The sequence below is a fragment of the Solanum tuberosum genome, unplaced genomic scaffold (genome assembly GCF_000226075.1).
Source record: "Solanum tuberosum cultivar DM 1-3 516 R44 unplaced genomic scaffold, SolTub_3.0 scf00008, whole genome shotgun sequence".
Classification (NCBI taxonomy): Eukaryota; Viridiplantae; Streptophyta; class Magnoliopsida; order Solanales; family Solanaceae; genus Solanum; species Solanum tuberosum.
In genome coordinates this window covers 3,080,815-3,094,564 of record NW_006238934.1, presented here as the reverse complement: position 1 = coordinate 3,094,564, position 13,750 = coordinate 3,080,815, and the positions used below count along the sequence as shown (strand labels likewise).

The window sequence follows — 13,750 nt, the reverse complement described above, 5'->3', positions numbered from 1 at the left end:
CTAAAAAATAAAATTATTTTTAATAAGATATATTTACTCTTGTATTAAGACTTCACAAGAACTAGAGTCGACTTCATCTATGCTATCCATTAAAAGTATTTGACTCATCTATATCATTTCCATTAGAGAAAAGGTCCATTCATGCCGTTATTCGTAAACTGAATATATTTTTGATTTTGTAAAACTACTTTTTTACACGTAATCAATTATGATTTGACCACATCAATAATTAAATTGTTTTTTAAAAGAAAAAGGCTTAAATATACCTATATTTGTAAATTAGGTAAAAAGTACTCACAATTATTAACAATTCAAAATATTTTTTTAAAAATCTGAATAAAAATTAAATTTATTTGAATCTCGAAAATCAAAATGTGTCGGAGTAAAAAAAAAGAAAAGAAAAACTGACCGTTCACGTATATTACTTGATTACCAAGCAACCATACTCTCTCTCCATCCCTTTCAATTCACCATAAAAAGCCTCTCAACACCACCCTGTCACGCTTTATCTCCTCTTTTACTTCTATTAAACCTCTAAAACCCCCACATTTTTCTCCATCTACAACTCCCTTTCAACTACTCGGCTGCAAATCGACGGGTTCTTCGGTGTGGTTTTTACTGGAAAAATGGTGGAGGGAGGTAAGGGATCGGTGTTTCCGGTGATATTTTTCGACGGGGAGAGGGAGATGAACATTGGCAACATCAGAATTCAACCGACGCTGGTATTCAAGCCTTTTCAGTTGATGATCAGTGAGAGAATCGGGATTTCACCGAATCAGATTTCAATTTACTTATGTGATCGTAAAGGCTCTAATAATAGGTTCGAGGATCGAAGGAAAATGCCTGTCACAGGTAAAGCGAATTTCGCTGTGATTTCTCGTGAGAAAAATTGTTTCTTCCTTGTTGTCATGAAGCGTTCTAGAAAAGCACGGAACAGGAAGGTGAAGTCTAACAGCGTGGAGTTCGGAGAGTTTTTGGAGGAAACTGTGTTTTCACATCTCTCTTCGTCGGAGAATCTGATTCTCCTGCGGCGAAACCAGACGGAAGTGAATCAGTTATATGATCGAATTACGCAGATGGAATTGACAAGCATGAATGAACGTGTGCAGAATCTACAGCTCCAGAGGGAAACTTTCGATCTAGTAATGCAGAATCCGAATCCGAATCTGATGCATCCGAGTTCATTTCCGAGGATCCAAGATACTTTTCCGACGAAGAAATCACTCTGCTATGAATGTGCGAATACGAGCTCCAATGGCGAAACGTCGACGTTCCACCACTGCAACAACGACGCTGTACTTGTTGGTTCGTTCAGGAGCCGTTCTGGACCGATTAACCGGCCTGCAAAACAATCTCTGTGAAACCGTTTCGCCTTTCTTGTGTACAGACTACAGAATTAGGCAGAAGTGGTATAATCAGCTGCGCTATGGTACATGGTATGTTTTAGTTAGCCTAAAAAAGAGCAAAATAGATTAGCAAAAATAGAAATTACAGACGTGAAGAATGTCAATTAGTACATAAATTAGCTTAGGATAAATACAATTGACTGGTGGATAGAGGAGGTTGGTGCAACTGTTGAATTCGGATAACTAAGCTTTGACACAACTTTTAAAGTTCCGCATATGTAGCGTGCTTGCATTTATCCATCCTATTATTGATATGAATAAGATGTCTCGAAAATGTTTGATAAGAAACACTTCCATCCTCTATTGTGTCATATGCTTTCGAATCTGAATTATTCGGATTAATAACTTTGTCGAGAAGCATTTTCATCCTTAAACGAATCCTACATAATATGAATTTAAATTAACAGAATAAATTAAATTTCAAATAACACATAGGTCAATTGCAGACTTATAACTATAAGAACATATTATTTGAACTAAAAAAAAAAGATAACTGAGTAAACTAATTATAACCAATTCACTTTAAACTGATATGGTGCTATGTATGTATCATCGAATTCATTTTTTTTATCATAATTTGTATCTCAAATTATTTTTGATTATTAAACAAATTCAAAAGGAAGTAAAGGGAAAATAAAATTTCACTGTTCTAACAGCTTGGTTCAATGGTTGTTACATATGATTTCTCGGATTATATTTTATTTTTGCTAATTTAACGTTTAAATGAATTATATTTTTTCCGTCATTACATAATATCTTATATTAGCTACCCAAAGGATAAATCTAAAATAAATTAGAATGCATGATAAAGTTATTAGGAAAAAAAGGGCTGGATAAAGAATAAATTATAATAATAATAATTATTATTATTTAATATAAGCAAAGACAAAACATATATATTTATAAAAAGATTATGACACAATCATAATAAATCGATAGTTATATAGAATAGGACTTTTAAACATTACATAACAATTAATTCGATAAAATAATTCAGTAAAATTTAAGTCACCATCAAAACAAATATTATATTATACCAAATAATAACCTATCCTTGTTAGAAACGAAACTTAGTAAGTTCTCCTTCGCAACTTTTATGAAATACTCTTTTCTAATTTTTGTGAAGACATTTGTAATTTAGTTTTTAAGTTTGAATATAAATTATTAACTTTTAAAAAAATTAATTTATATATTTAAAAATAACATAAAGATACTATAAGTTTATATAGTTAATAAATTAAAATACGTATACTTAAAAACCAAATCTAACTCAAATATTAATACTTACACAAAAAATGGAACGAGAAAATATTTCTCTGTCTTTATCTTTTTGCGTTTAACTTCTAAATTTCTAATTATATTACATCATTAATATCTAGTCTAGTCTAGATACTAATAAATTGGACTAAATAATGCAGACATCTAAGTAAATTCTATAAATATAATAAGCATATCAAAATATAGTCATTGATAAAGATTCACTAATAAAACTGAAAATAAAAGTGTTTATTCCCTCTAAAATACACTACTTATTTCTTAAAAATATGGAAATTAAAATTTGGTGTACTACCTTATTTAGTGTTGCATTTTTTCTTTTATTTTTGTAAAATCTCCCGCAAGTCTTATTGAATTATTAAGACAACGTTTGAATTTCTATGTTCTAACCAAGTTTAACAACACATAATTTGGGTTGGCAAAGTTAGTTAATTAGATAGCAGTAGAGTGGGCAAATCTATCTATCTATCTATATGTTAATATTGTACTGCAAGTGCTTAATTAATTACTCAATATTAGTTTGGTTGATTTAAAAAATCAACTTAATTGGTTTAATTTATTTTTAAGCAAGTCAAACCGCACCAAAAATACCCTTGGATTATTTTAGTGTATAGATGACCTATTTAACAAAATTCAGATACTATTACTAACAAGAAGGAAATTGAGTTAGCAAAGCTAATGAGTAGGCAGTAAGAAATATTTATTAAGAAAAAACAAGGATAAACGCCCCTTGATCTTTTCAGAAATATATTTATAAAAAAATGTAGCAACTTGCATTTGAACTCAAACGTTATTTTCAATCTTAATATTATCCCTTGATAAAAGGTAAAATTATATGATATATATTTAAATAACTAATCCACATAAAATTCTAACCCAACTCAAAAGAACTTATCCCTCGTTGATCCAACCTAACACAATATCAAATTTAAATTAATACTAAGCGCAATTAAATCATTTTTTACCTCTCCTTTTATAGTTGTTCCTGCTTCAATTAATATGTTTTGTACCAGTACACTATACTTCCTTCGTCCCATTTTATATGTCATCCCTTTCTATAAATAGTTAATACATAATACTTGTCATTTCATAAAATCAATGCATAAATTACTATATTGTTCCTTTTTTACCCTTGTGAGTTATTAGCCTTGAAAATATACATTTGACCAACTTAGAAAAGCTAAGTAAATGATTCATGTTCATTGGTTAAATTAATTAATCAAAATAAATTAATTCATATTCATTAATTGAAAACTTGAGTTCCAAAAAAATTAAATAAGGATAGAAGGGTGAAGTTATATCATTTTTAATGCAAGTGCAAAATAAAAAATTGACATATAAAATGAAACGGAGGGAGTATTAAACTAATAGATGTGGCAAAAGCAACATAAAAATGTATATATTGCTAAAAAAAAAGGGTCATATGCCATTCCACTTCATTTCATAAGGAAGAAAGTGATTTCCAATACACTATATAAATAATTGTGGCAAAAACAAAATAAAAATGTACGAATCTATTTTTGTTTTTCGGGAAATAAAGTTTCCAACAAAAAAGGAGCAAATTATTGCCATTATTAATATTAACAATTTTTAATAACAATAATAATAATAATTGAGAAGAAAGCTATGGAAAGAAAAAGGAAGAATGTTGTGCTTTGGAAATGACTTTCTTTACTCAAAAAAATTAGTAACTGAAGAAAACTAACGGATTTTGAGTAATTTCATATAAATGAGCATTAAGTGCATAATTATGCTTAATAAAGGGATAAATAGTAATAGAGGACAATGAGGCATGTCACATCAGCATATTCATTTTCAGCTTTATTAATATATATAGATTATTAACTTAAATACATTTGGATCTAGTAAGTATTTGGACATGAAACTAATAATTTGCGCAAATGTTTTTCATATAAAGCCATACAGTTTCCTTTTCGTTTCTCTGTAAAATCTGTCATCTAACATTTGGTTTCCATTTTTTGGTTGGAGAAGCTAACGAAAACAGATAACAATGGCGGCTTACGCAGTGGTAATGGAGAATTTGAAAGAGAGATCAGAATTTATGAACGAATCGATGCAGAAAAGCCAAACAATTACTGATAATATGATCTCCATTCTCGGTTCCTTCGATCATCGCCTCTCCGCTCTCGAAACCGCAATGCGTCCTACTCAGGTATTTGAGTAATCGTGTGATGTTTTGGTAGATTTGAATGAATGTGATTTGTTTGTATATCTAATTTGATGATTAATTTTTCTTTTTTTTCGTTGATGGGAAAAAGATAAGGACGCATTCGATTAGAAAAGCACATGAGAATATTGACAAGACATTGAAAGTAGCTGAATCGATATTAGGTCAATTCGATCTCGCACGCCAGGTTCGTCTTATTTTGGGTAACTCCTTCTGTCACATTTTGCTTTTGGTGCTCTGTTTTTGGAAATTTCGTTGCATATTCACTTTGGATTTTGCTGAGTATTGCACTATGAGTACGCAAAGTTAGTTTGTTGTACACATGCATACACGGAAGTAAAACAATGCAAAATAAACCGTAAGTAGTAATTTGAGGATTACTTCTTCTGTTTCAATTAGTCATTCTATGTCACGGATCATGTATCTTTACGTGAGTATTACAACTTAAATTCACTTTGGACTTAACAGACGGAGGCCAAAATATTACGAGGGCCACATGAAGATTTGGAAAGTTATCTGGAAGCAGTTAATCAGCTAAGGAGTATTGTTAAATTTTTCAGCAGTACGAAAGGCCTTAAGAGTAGTATTGGTATGATTAATCATATTTCCAGTTTACTCGCAAAGTCTGTTCTTAAGCTTGAAGAAGAGTTTCGTCAGCTTCTAAACTTGTACAGGTCTGTAATTTAATATAGTAGTACTTATTTCTTTCTCCCAATGCATACAACTTTTTTTCGTTTTTTTTAAACTTCTTCATATGTTTTATGTTGTGATAATAAACATTGCCTGATCGATGTTAAAGTAGATTTTTTTTTTTTATAGCTTTCGAAGTTCACTACTCAAGTTAACTTATGTTTGATAAGTATTATTGATTGCAGTAAACCTGTGGAACCTGATTGTCTTTTCGATTGCCTCCCCCAATCTTTGAGACCGTCTACAGGATCAGATAGTAAAGGTGATGGTGCTGGAGCAAAAGAGCACCAAAGAAGTTTAGAAACAGTTGTTTACCACCCTCCAGATCTCATCCCACCTAGAATACTTCCCTTGTTACATGATTTGGCTCAGCAAATGATTCAGGCCGGTCATCAACAGCAACTGTATACTATTTATAAGTAAGTTATCTCCTTAAATAATGGAATATTTGCAGGAGGGAGAAATCCTGATCTTTTAATTACGATAGAAATAAAGCTTGGAATGAAGGATGCGCTCAAGTTGATCATAATCTTTTTCTTGGTTAATTTTCTATGATGAACTTTTATATGACAGAGTAGTTTTTTCCGCGGATATGCTATTATATCTCATGTCATTTGCATTTCCCATACATGCTGTTTGTATCCAGTGAAATACGCTCGTTAGTCATGGAGCAGAGTCTTAAAAAACTAGGTGTGGAAAGACTTGGTAAAGAGGATGTACAGAAAATGCAGTGGGAAGTTTTAGAGGCAAAAATTGGAAACTGGATTCACTACATGAGGATATCCGTAAGCGTTATCTCATCATCCAATTTTGATTTGATCCTCAACTTTTTTTTTTTCACCTTGTAATAACCTATTCATCATTTTTGACACAGGTAAGGCTTTTATTTGCTGCAGAGAAGAAAGTCTCTGATCAAATTTTTGAAGGTCAAGATAGTCTTAGAGATCAATGTTTTGCGGAGGTTACTGGAAATAGTGTCGCGGTGTTGCTTAGCTTTGGAGAAGCCATTGCTAAAAGCAAACGATCGCCTGAAAAGCTATTTGTCCTTCTAGATATGTATGAGATAATGAGAGAACTTCAGTCAGAGGTACGATGAAATGACCGAGAAGATATCTCTGTCTCCTTAAGGCCTTTGGAAAATCTTCGTTCTAACTTGTACTAATATTGGTATTTCTATCCATTATCCCTCCCTGTGGAAGGGGAATTTTGTTGGTGTGACAGATGGATAATATTTTTGGAAGCCAATATTGCAGTGAAATGCGAGAAGCTGCTAAAGTATTGACTAATCGTCTTGCTGAGACAGCGCAAGAGACCTTTGTGGATTTTGAAGAAGCAGTAGAAAAAGATGCCACCAAGACTGCTGTTCTTGATGGAACTGTCCATCCTTTAACTAGTTATGTGATTAATTATGTTAAGTTTTTATTTGAGTAAGTCTTCACTATGCTCTCCGATCCTTTCTTTACATTCTTCTTTTGTTGAAAATTGGGAGTTTCTATATATTGCACTCTGGCTGATGTGTTATAACTTCGTATTTCTTCCTCTTTTGATTGCATCACTTCCCTTGTCTACCGGAAACAATTAGCTTATCTGATCTATTGACTGTGGAACTTTACATTCATTTCTTTTTCTGTTTAAAGCATTGCATTATCGATCTCAGTATTATCTATTGACTGTGGACAGCTATCAATCAACTCTAAAGCAACTTTTCGGAGACGCTGATGATGGTAATTCCAAAGACCAGTTGGGAGTTATAACCACACGGATATTGCAAGCTCTTCAGAGTAACTTGGATGGGAAATCTAAGCAATTCAAAGATCCTGCATTGACTCAACTATTTCTGATGAATAACATTCACTATATTGTAAGATCTGTTCGCAGGTATGTTAAGATAATGTTACTTGAGATAATGAGCTGTTTTGTTTACTACAAATTTATCTTTGCACGTTCTATGATGGTATAGGTCTGAAGCAAAGGACGTGCTTGGTGATGATTGGGTTCAAATTCATAGAAGGGTAGTCCAGCAGCATGCAAATCAGTACAAGAGGATCTCTTGGTCTAAGGTTAGCTTGGTGACATTCTTTTTAATGCATGTGTTTTACAAAGTAGTAACATCTGCTGCAGATTCTGCAGACTCTGTCCGTCCAAGGAGCTTCACCAGGTGGGAATTCTTCATTTACTGGTGAAGTTGTGAGTAACAACACTGGTATCTCAAGGTCCACGGTGAAAGATAGGTTTAAGACGTTCAACATGTTATTTGAGGAAATTCATCAGAGGCAATCTCAATGGACAGTTCCTGACAGTGAGTTGCGCGAGTCTTTAAGGCTAGCAGTTGCTGAAGTCCTATTGCCTGCCTACAGGTCTTTTGCCAAGCGTTTCGGGTAATGCTTCCTTAACACTACTTTGGAAATCAATAGTACAACTCAAAACTCCTAATCTTTTCTCTCATGCGTCTATCCAATGTCATTTTTGTTCTGTTCATCCATACGAACGTTAACTTAATGTTATGTGATTAGGCCAATGATCGAGGGTGGCAAAAATCCGCAGAAGTATATCAGGTACACTCCAGAAGATCTTGAACGAATGCTAGCTGAGTTTTTTGAAGGAAAAACCTGGAAAGGACCTTAAATAGATGTAAGAAAATGGTACTCTAGTTTATAAGAGTAGTTTTTTTTAAGTTCTTTTGTTGTATTATTGATCAAATAAAGGATGTAAAGTGTGTAATGCATTTTTATTATAATGTTGTAATTGTCATATCTTGATTCAAATAAAATCATTTCGATCACTTTGTATCGTGTTTCTGAAATATACAAAGTAATTTATTTTTGGATATTCTCTTGCCATTTGTTTTATTCTTTTCTCGTCTATCTTTTGTTGTCTGTTAGAAGGATTAAGTTGAACCTATGTGATCTCGTTACATTATTATTATTATTTTTAAAAGAAGATGAGACAATTTTTTTTTAATTTTTTTCCATTTCATGATGCAAGTAAACATATTATAGTACTTAATGGAGTAAGCGATCCACAAAAGAAAAGAAAAAATAAGATAAAAATGGAGGAGGGTTAATTGATATGTATTTTTATTTAATTTGGCGCTTGGCTACATAGTAAATTAACACCGTTTAATATTTCACTATTAAATACGCAAATTTTCATGGGTAGAACAATATATATTTGTTGGGTGAAAAGCACATTACGGGGACGTAACTAGAGTTCTAATTATGAATTTGACATATATAATTAATAGCTTTGGCTTAAATTTTACGTTTGGTTACGTTTGATCTTCTCTTATAGATAGACTAAAAGATCGAAAAAATTCACTTATTATTTATAAATAATTTATTATAAGAATGCAAGAATCCAGTAGCAAATTAGCTTTTTTTAGAATTTAAAATTATAAATTTAAAAATTTGAATTTGTCACACATTACTATAGATCTAATTCAGTTGCCAATGAAATGGAATATGGAGAACTCTCCGTCTAAGTGGTTTATCCGATGAGTCAATTCTCAATGCGATGCTGCTATCTGTTCGACGACCCCAGTAAGTGATGCTATGTGCTCTTATCTGTCTGTTCTAACTGCAAGTAGTGTCCCCTCCATCTTTCTTTTGGTCCTGCTGATACTCGATAGAAATATCGACTTTACAAAAGCTAGCGGGTGCAGGTTAAAGGTCCGTTCTCACCTGATATCTACTCAGTCACCATGACTCTTAATAATTTTCCTGTATTTCAAAAGGAAAACTGCACATTATTCCTACGATCGAGCAAATGTTTATAAATTGAAGGCTAATAATAAAATTCTTATGTTAGGCAAGTGTTTTTTCTTGTCTCAATTTTCATTGTGAGTGATAAATTATATCATTTAACGATTACGTAGTTTATCTTGTTGTGAGTGACATATTATTTCATAAAACGGATGATTGGTTTTCTTAATATAATTTCGAGTAATTATTACCTCTTGAAATAATTTTTGGGTTAAATTATAGTGAAGATTCATTTATTTAACAGGATATATCAAAACAAATTGATCTTTTTTCTGATTTATATTTAATTATCTACATTTCGTATATAACTTTAGACAATTTTCATCTCTTGAGCTAGGTTCTGAATTTGAAGGAGGTAGAACTATATTGTTTCAATTTGATCTGTATATTTATTTTAGGCTTAAGTCATCTGCGACCTCTTAAAGTTGTCCACATAATTCACTTAGACACTTCAACTAAGGTTAGTACCTATTGGATACTTTTATCTATTCAAAACTTGTTTCTATTAAACATTTTCCGATAATAAGTAAAAAAAAATAAAGTGTGTGTAATGCACTTGCTGTGATGTGGCAAAATGACTATTTAAAAGATAACATGTGGCGTAGGGTCCAATAATTATAGAAAAAAAAAATTATGTTAAAAAGAATGAAAATTATTTTAAATAAATTTTTCCATCTAATTTTTTTTAAAAAAAAGTGAGCAGCCCAACCCTACCCAGCCCCTTTTCTTCTTCATCTTCTTCCTAACAAGATTTTTTTTCTCAAACAACAAAATTCAATATATTTTGTTAATTGCTTTTATAATTATTTTTTATTCCTAATACGTGAGAGAAAAAGATATTCAAAGAGACTGATACAAGAGTGATGAAGAAAGAGAGTCTTTCAATCGATAGCAAAGAGAAATCGAGAGGACCTAAATTATTTTTATTGAATCAATCTGATATTATTTTTGATAATTTTAATGAATTTACATTTTAATTTGAATGGTAATATTTGTTCAAAGGTGATCGAGATGGACGTCGATCGGCTAATTTTTTTCAGCCTGATGTTCTCTCTTCTTTTTTCCCTTCAAATTCAATTAGTCGATTCAATTTTTATTGTTTTTAATAAATATTAAAAAGAGATAGAATAGAAAAAGAAAGAAAAAAAAACAACAGTGTGCAGGTCTTCTTTGGTGAAGAAGACGACTTGAAAGGGTTGGGGGTGGGGGATTTTTTTTTGTTTTAAGAATTAGTATTACTTTTAAATTATTTTTAAAATAAATTAAACTATTTAAATGCCAAGTGGTAAAAAGTATTAAGTTTTTTTTGAAAAAATAAAAATAAAATAATATTTAAGGTTTTTTCACGCGCTCAGTTGAAGTGAAAAACATTTTTTCTTGCCACATCAACATTTTGTGTTTAATAGGTATACTTTTTGAACTATTTAAGTGTTTAATAGGTAATAGTCATAGTTGAGGTGTCTATGTGAAATATGCAGATAACTTTAAAGGTTGCAGATGACTTAAGCATTTATTTTATGTAGATATATACTACACACCATGACACCATGGTAATGCCCCTTCGTCCATATATTGATCATCATCATTAATAATAATAGTAATAATAATAATTTGAACATGATAAAATTCATAATTATTTTTATTTGAAATTCATGATAAATATAAATGTCAAATATTAAATCAATTGCGCGTCCTAAACGAGTAATACAAGTGTAAAACAAGTGGATTTTTTTAGCACTTCTATAGTCCTCACAATATTGAGAATTCAAATTCATCTCGATCCGAAGAAAATGCTTTATATATATTAATTTAGTGACAATATTTTAAAATGGACAAAAAAATATTTCTTACTTGAGTTCTCTCTTCCACATTTTAATTCCAAAAATTTCGCCTTTGTGTTTTTTTCCAACTTATATCTCTGTAATTTCTGAATCTCCCTTTCTCTCCTAAAATCTCCGAGAAAAAAACCAAATCGTCCTCTCTCCCTTTCTTTTATCAAAAAGAAAGGGGGGAAGGGGACGAATTCTAACCATGACAAATTCTTCAGGTGATGATAAAAAAGATGAAACGAAACCTGTTTTAGGTTATCCTGAACAATTTTCTCAATCAAATCGTAATTTTGCCTCGCCTTATCCCAATCCTACCTATCACTATCCTCCACCATATGATCAATATCCATATCAATACCCCTATTACTACTACCCAAATTACCAATCCAATTATTATAACGATGACAACAACAACAACAATAATAATATCTTGCAACCCCAATTATCTAACGTACCCCCTCCACGACGAAAAATTATGACTTTTTGTCGTGTCCTTTTTTGCCTTATAGTCGTTCTAATATTGAGTTTCACTATTTTTTTCGTAGTTCGAATTTGGAAAAATTACGCATATTACCCTTCATTTGAGGTTGTATCATTTATTGTACATTCTTTCAACATATCAAATCCCACCAATAAGTTAACAGTGGATTGGGAAGTAGATGTGAGTGTGAGGAATTCAAATAGGAAAGTGGAAATTAGTTTTGACTACATATCAACTAGCTTGATGTACAATCTACAACTGCTCGAATCATCGTTCAGCGCGCCTTTCAATGTGTCTAGAAAAAGTAACGCTAAGTTTCATGTCGATTCTAATATTCCAAATCCAAATCAGGTGAAAATAGGAGGACTTGTGGTTAATGAAATGGCTCGAGATTTGAGAAGAGGTTACAACTTGTTAATTGATTTGAGAATAGAAGCTAAAATAATAAATCAAGGTACCAACAGTCGCTACAAAAGAGAGTTGTATCTATCATGTGATGATTTAATTTTGAATTTCAAGAATTCAACTAGCTTGCCAGAGTGGGATGGTAGAACAAATAATTACAAATCAAAATGCGAGTACGATGAGACATGGTGGTAAGTTTTTCTTCATTCTTTTTTTTCTTACGTGAAGTTAATTACAAACAAACCTCTTTATAATAACATCGTTTGTCCAAATATTTTGACTGTTATAATAAAATATTTGGCCATTACGATAAAAGAAAATTCTAACTATTCAGATATATCTATTATTGAATTACTCATCATAACATCTTTTTTCTCTTGTCTCATTTTAATTGAAGGGATGTCATATGGGAACCTTGGTGAAATTTCATGTAAACATCAACCAATAAGAAGGAGAGGCCACAAGTGACGCTGAGACAAATCCTTCATTCTTAAGCAGAGTCTCGTGTTTTAAATATTCTTGAAAATGAAGAAACTTCTGATACAGATCGCTTCTTTATATGTACATTTTTTTCACCAGCAATTAACATGTCCTTTTGTTTTTAGTCAAGTTTGATATACTTAAGCTAGTATATATATTAGCAATCAAATCACAAAACCTAGAGTGATAAAGCATAGACATGGATATTACAAATAGTTTAAGTTATATACACTATTTAAGTTTTTATTTAGGTCATGTTTACTTTTTGTAACATATAATTTGCCTGTATTTTAAATTTTTACAGATCTCAATTTTTATAGAGGCATATCTGTAAGTATCCTTTGATAACGTAAAAACTTTTTGTGCACAAAATTTAATGTATATAAATATATTTAATTTCTGTCTCTCTTTTTGGGTAGATATGTAGTTATCACCTAATTACTTTTAGCACTTTGCAGTTGGTGGCCATAGAATAAATGTTTTTAAAACAGGAAGACTTTTTATTCTTGTATTTTTAAAATTTTGTTTTGATAAATACTTTTTCTTGAGCCGACAATCTATTGGAAACAACTTATTTACCTCATAAAAGTAAAAGTAAAATCTATGTAAACTTAACCTTCATATATTTACGTGTGAAATTATATTGGATATGTTATATGTTGTTATTGTTATATTAATTAGCTTAATTAATAACTTTTTTAAGCAGTTGTGGAAAGTTAGGTGAAGTGCATGTGGGTGGGGGTGTGGAGGGGGAACTTTTTGCTTTTATATTTTTCTTCTACCAGAAATACAAGGTAAGATTGTGTATATTAGCTTCTTATAGCCAGGCGCTTTTCTGGATCTTGCGTATAACAGGAGCTTTAGTGCAGCAAGTTATCTTTTTTTTTTCTTTTTTCTTATAATCACTTCGAGGCCATGGTAATTTAAATTTGTTCTAGGAAATCCGACTTGAAGGGTAAAGCTAGTGCTCCTTATCGAAAGTAACTTTATATCTAAAATTCAAATTCAAAAAATTTAATTAAGAATAAATAATTAAGTACATATACTACTTTTATTACAACATTTAATAATAATATATATTGTAATATATGTAATACAAAATATTACTCCTTCAAAAGGTCTATTATATCTTCTGAATTAAATGTTAAATGTGGCTCCCATGCACCCTAAAGTAATTGCTCAACTGTCGAATTTAATTTAATAATCACCCTCCCCCCCCCCCCCCAACGTAGGAG

The 13,750-nt window shown here is 31.2% G+C and overlaps 2 protein-coding genes across 2 annotated transcripts; both read left to right on the top strand.

Annotated features, from left to right (window-relative positions):
• Window positions 1-4,669: 4,669 nt before the first annotated feature.
• Window positions 4,670-8,238, top strand: LOC102588620 (exocyst complex component EXO70A1-like). The gene is made up of 11 exons (XM_015310676.1): window positions 4,670-4,854; window positions 4,961-5,056; window positions 5,338-5,543; window positions 5,745-5,978; window positions 6,206-6,344; window positions 6,434-6,646; window positions 6,781-6,986; window positions 7,240-7,437; window positions 7,520-7,619; window positions 7,681-7,937; window positions 8,073-8,238. Exons 1-11 carry the CDS (start codon window positions 4,693-4,695, stop codon window positions 8,182-8,184), a joined length of 1,923 nt encoding a protein of 640 aa, XP_015166162.1. The 5' UTR covers window positions 4,670-4,692; the 3' UTR covers window positions 8,185-8,238.
• A 2,997-nt stretch (window positions 8,239-11,235) lies between these two features.
• Window positions 11,236-12,623, top strand: LOC102584777 (uncharacterized). Its single transcript, XM_006339101.2, has 2 exons — window positions 11,236-12,226; window positions 12,433-12,623. The coding sequence occupies exons 1-2, from the start codon at window positions 11,352-11,354 to the stop codon at window positions 12,455-12,457; spliced, it is 900 nt and encodes a 299-aa protein (XP_006339163.1). The 5' UTR covers window positions 11,236-11,351; the 3' UTR covers window positions 12,458-12,623.
• Window positions 12,624-13,750: the final 1,127 nt, after the last annotated feature.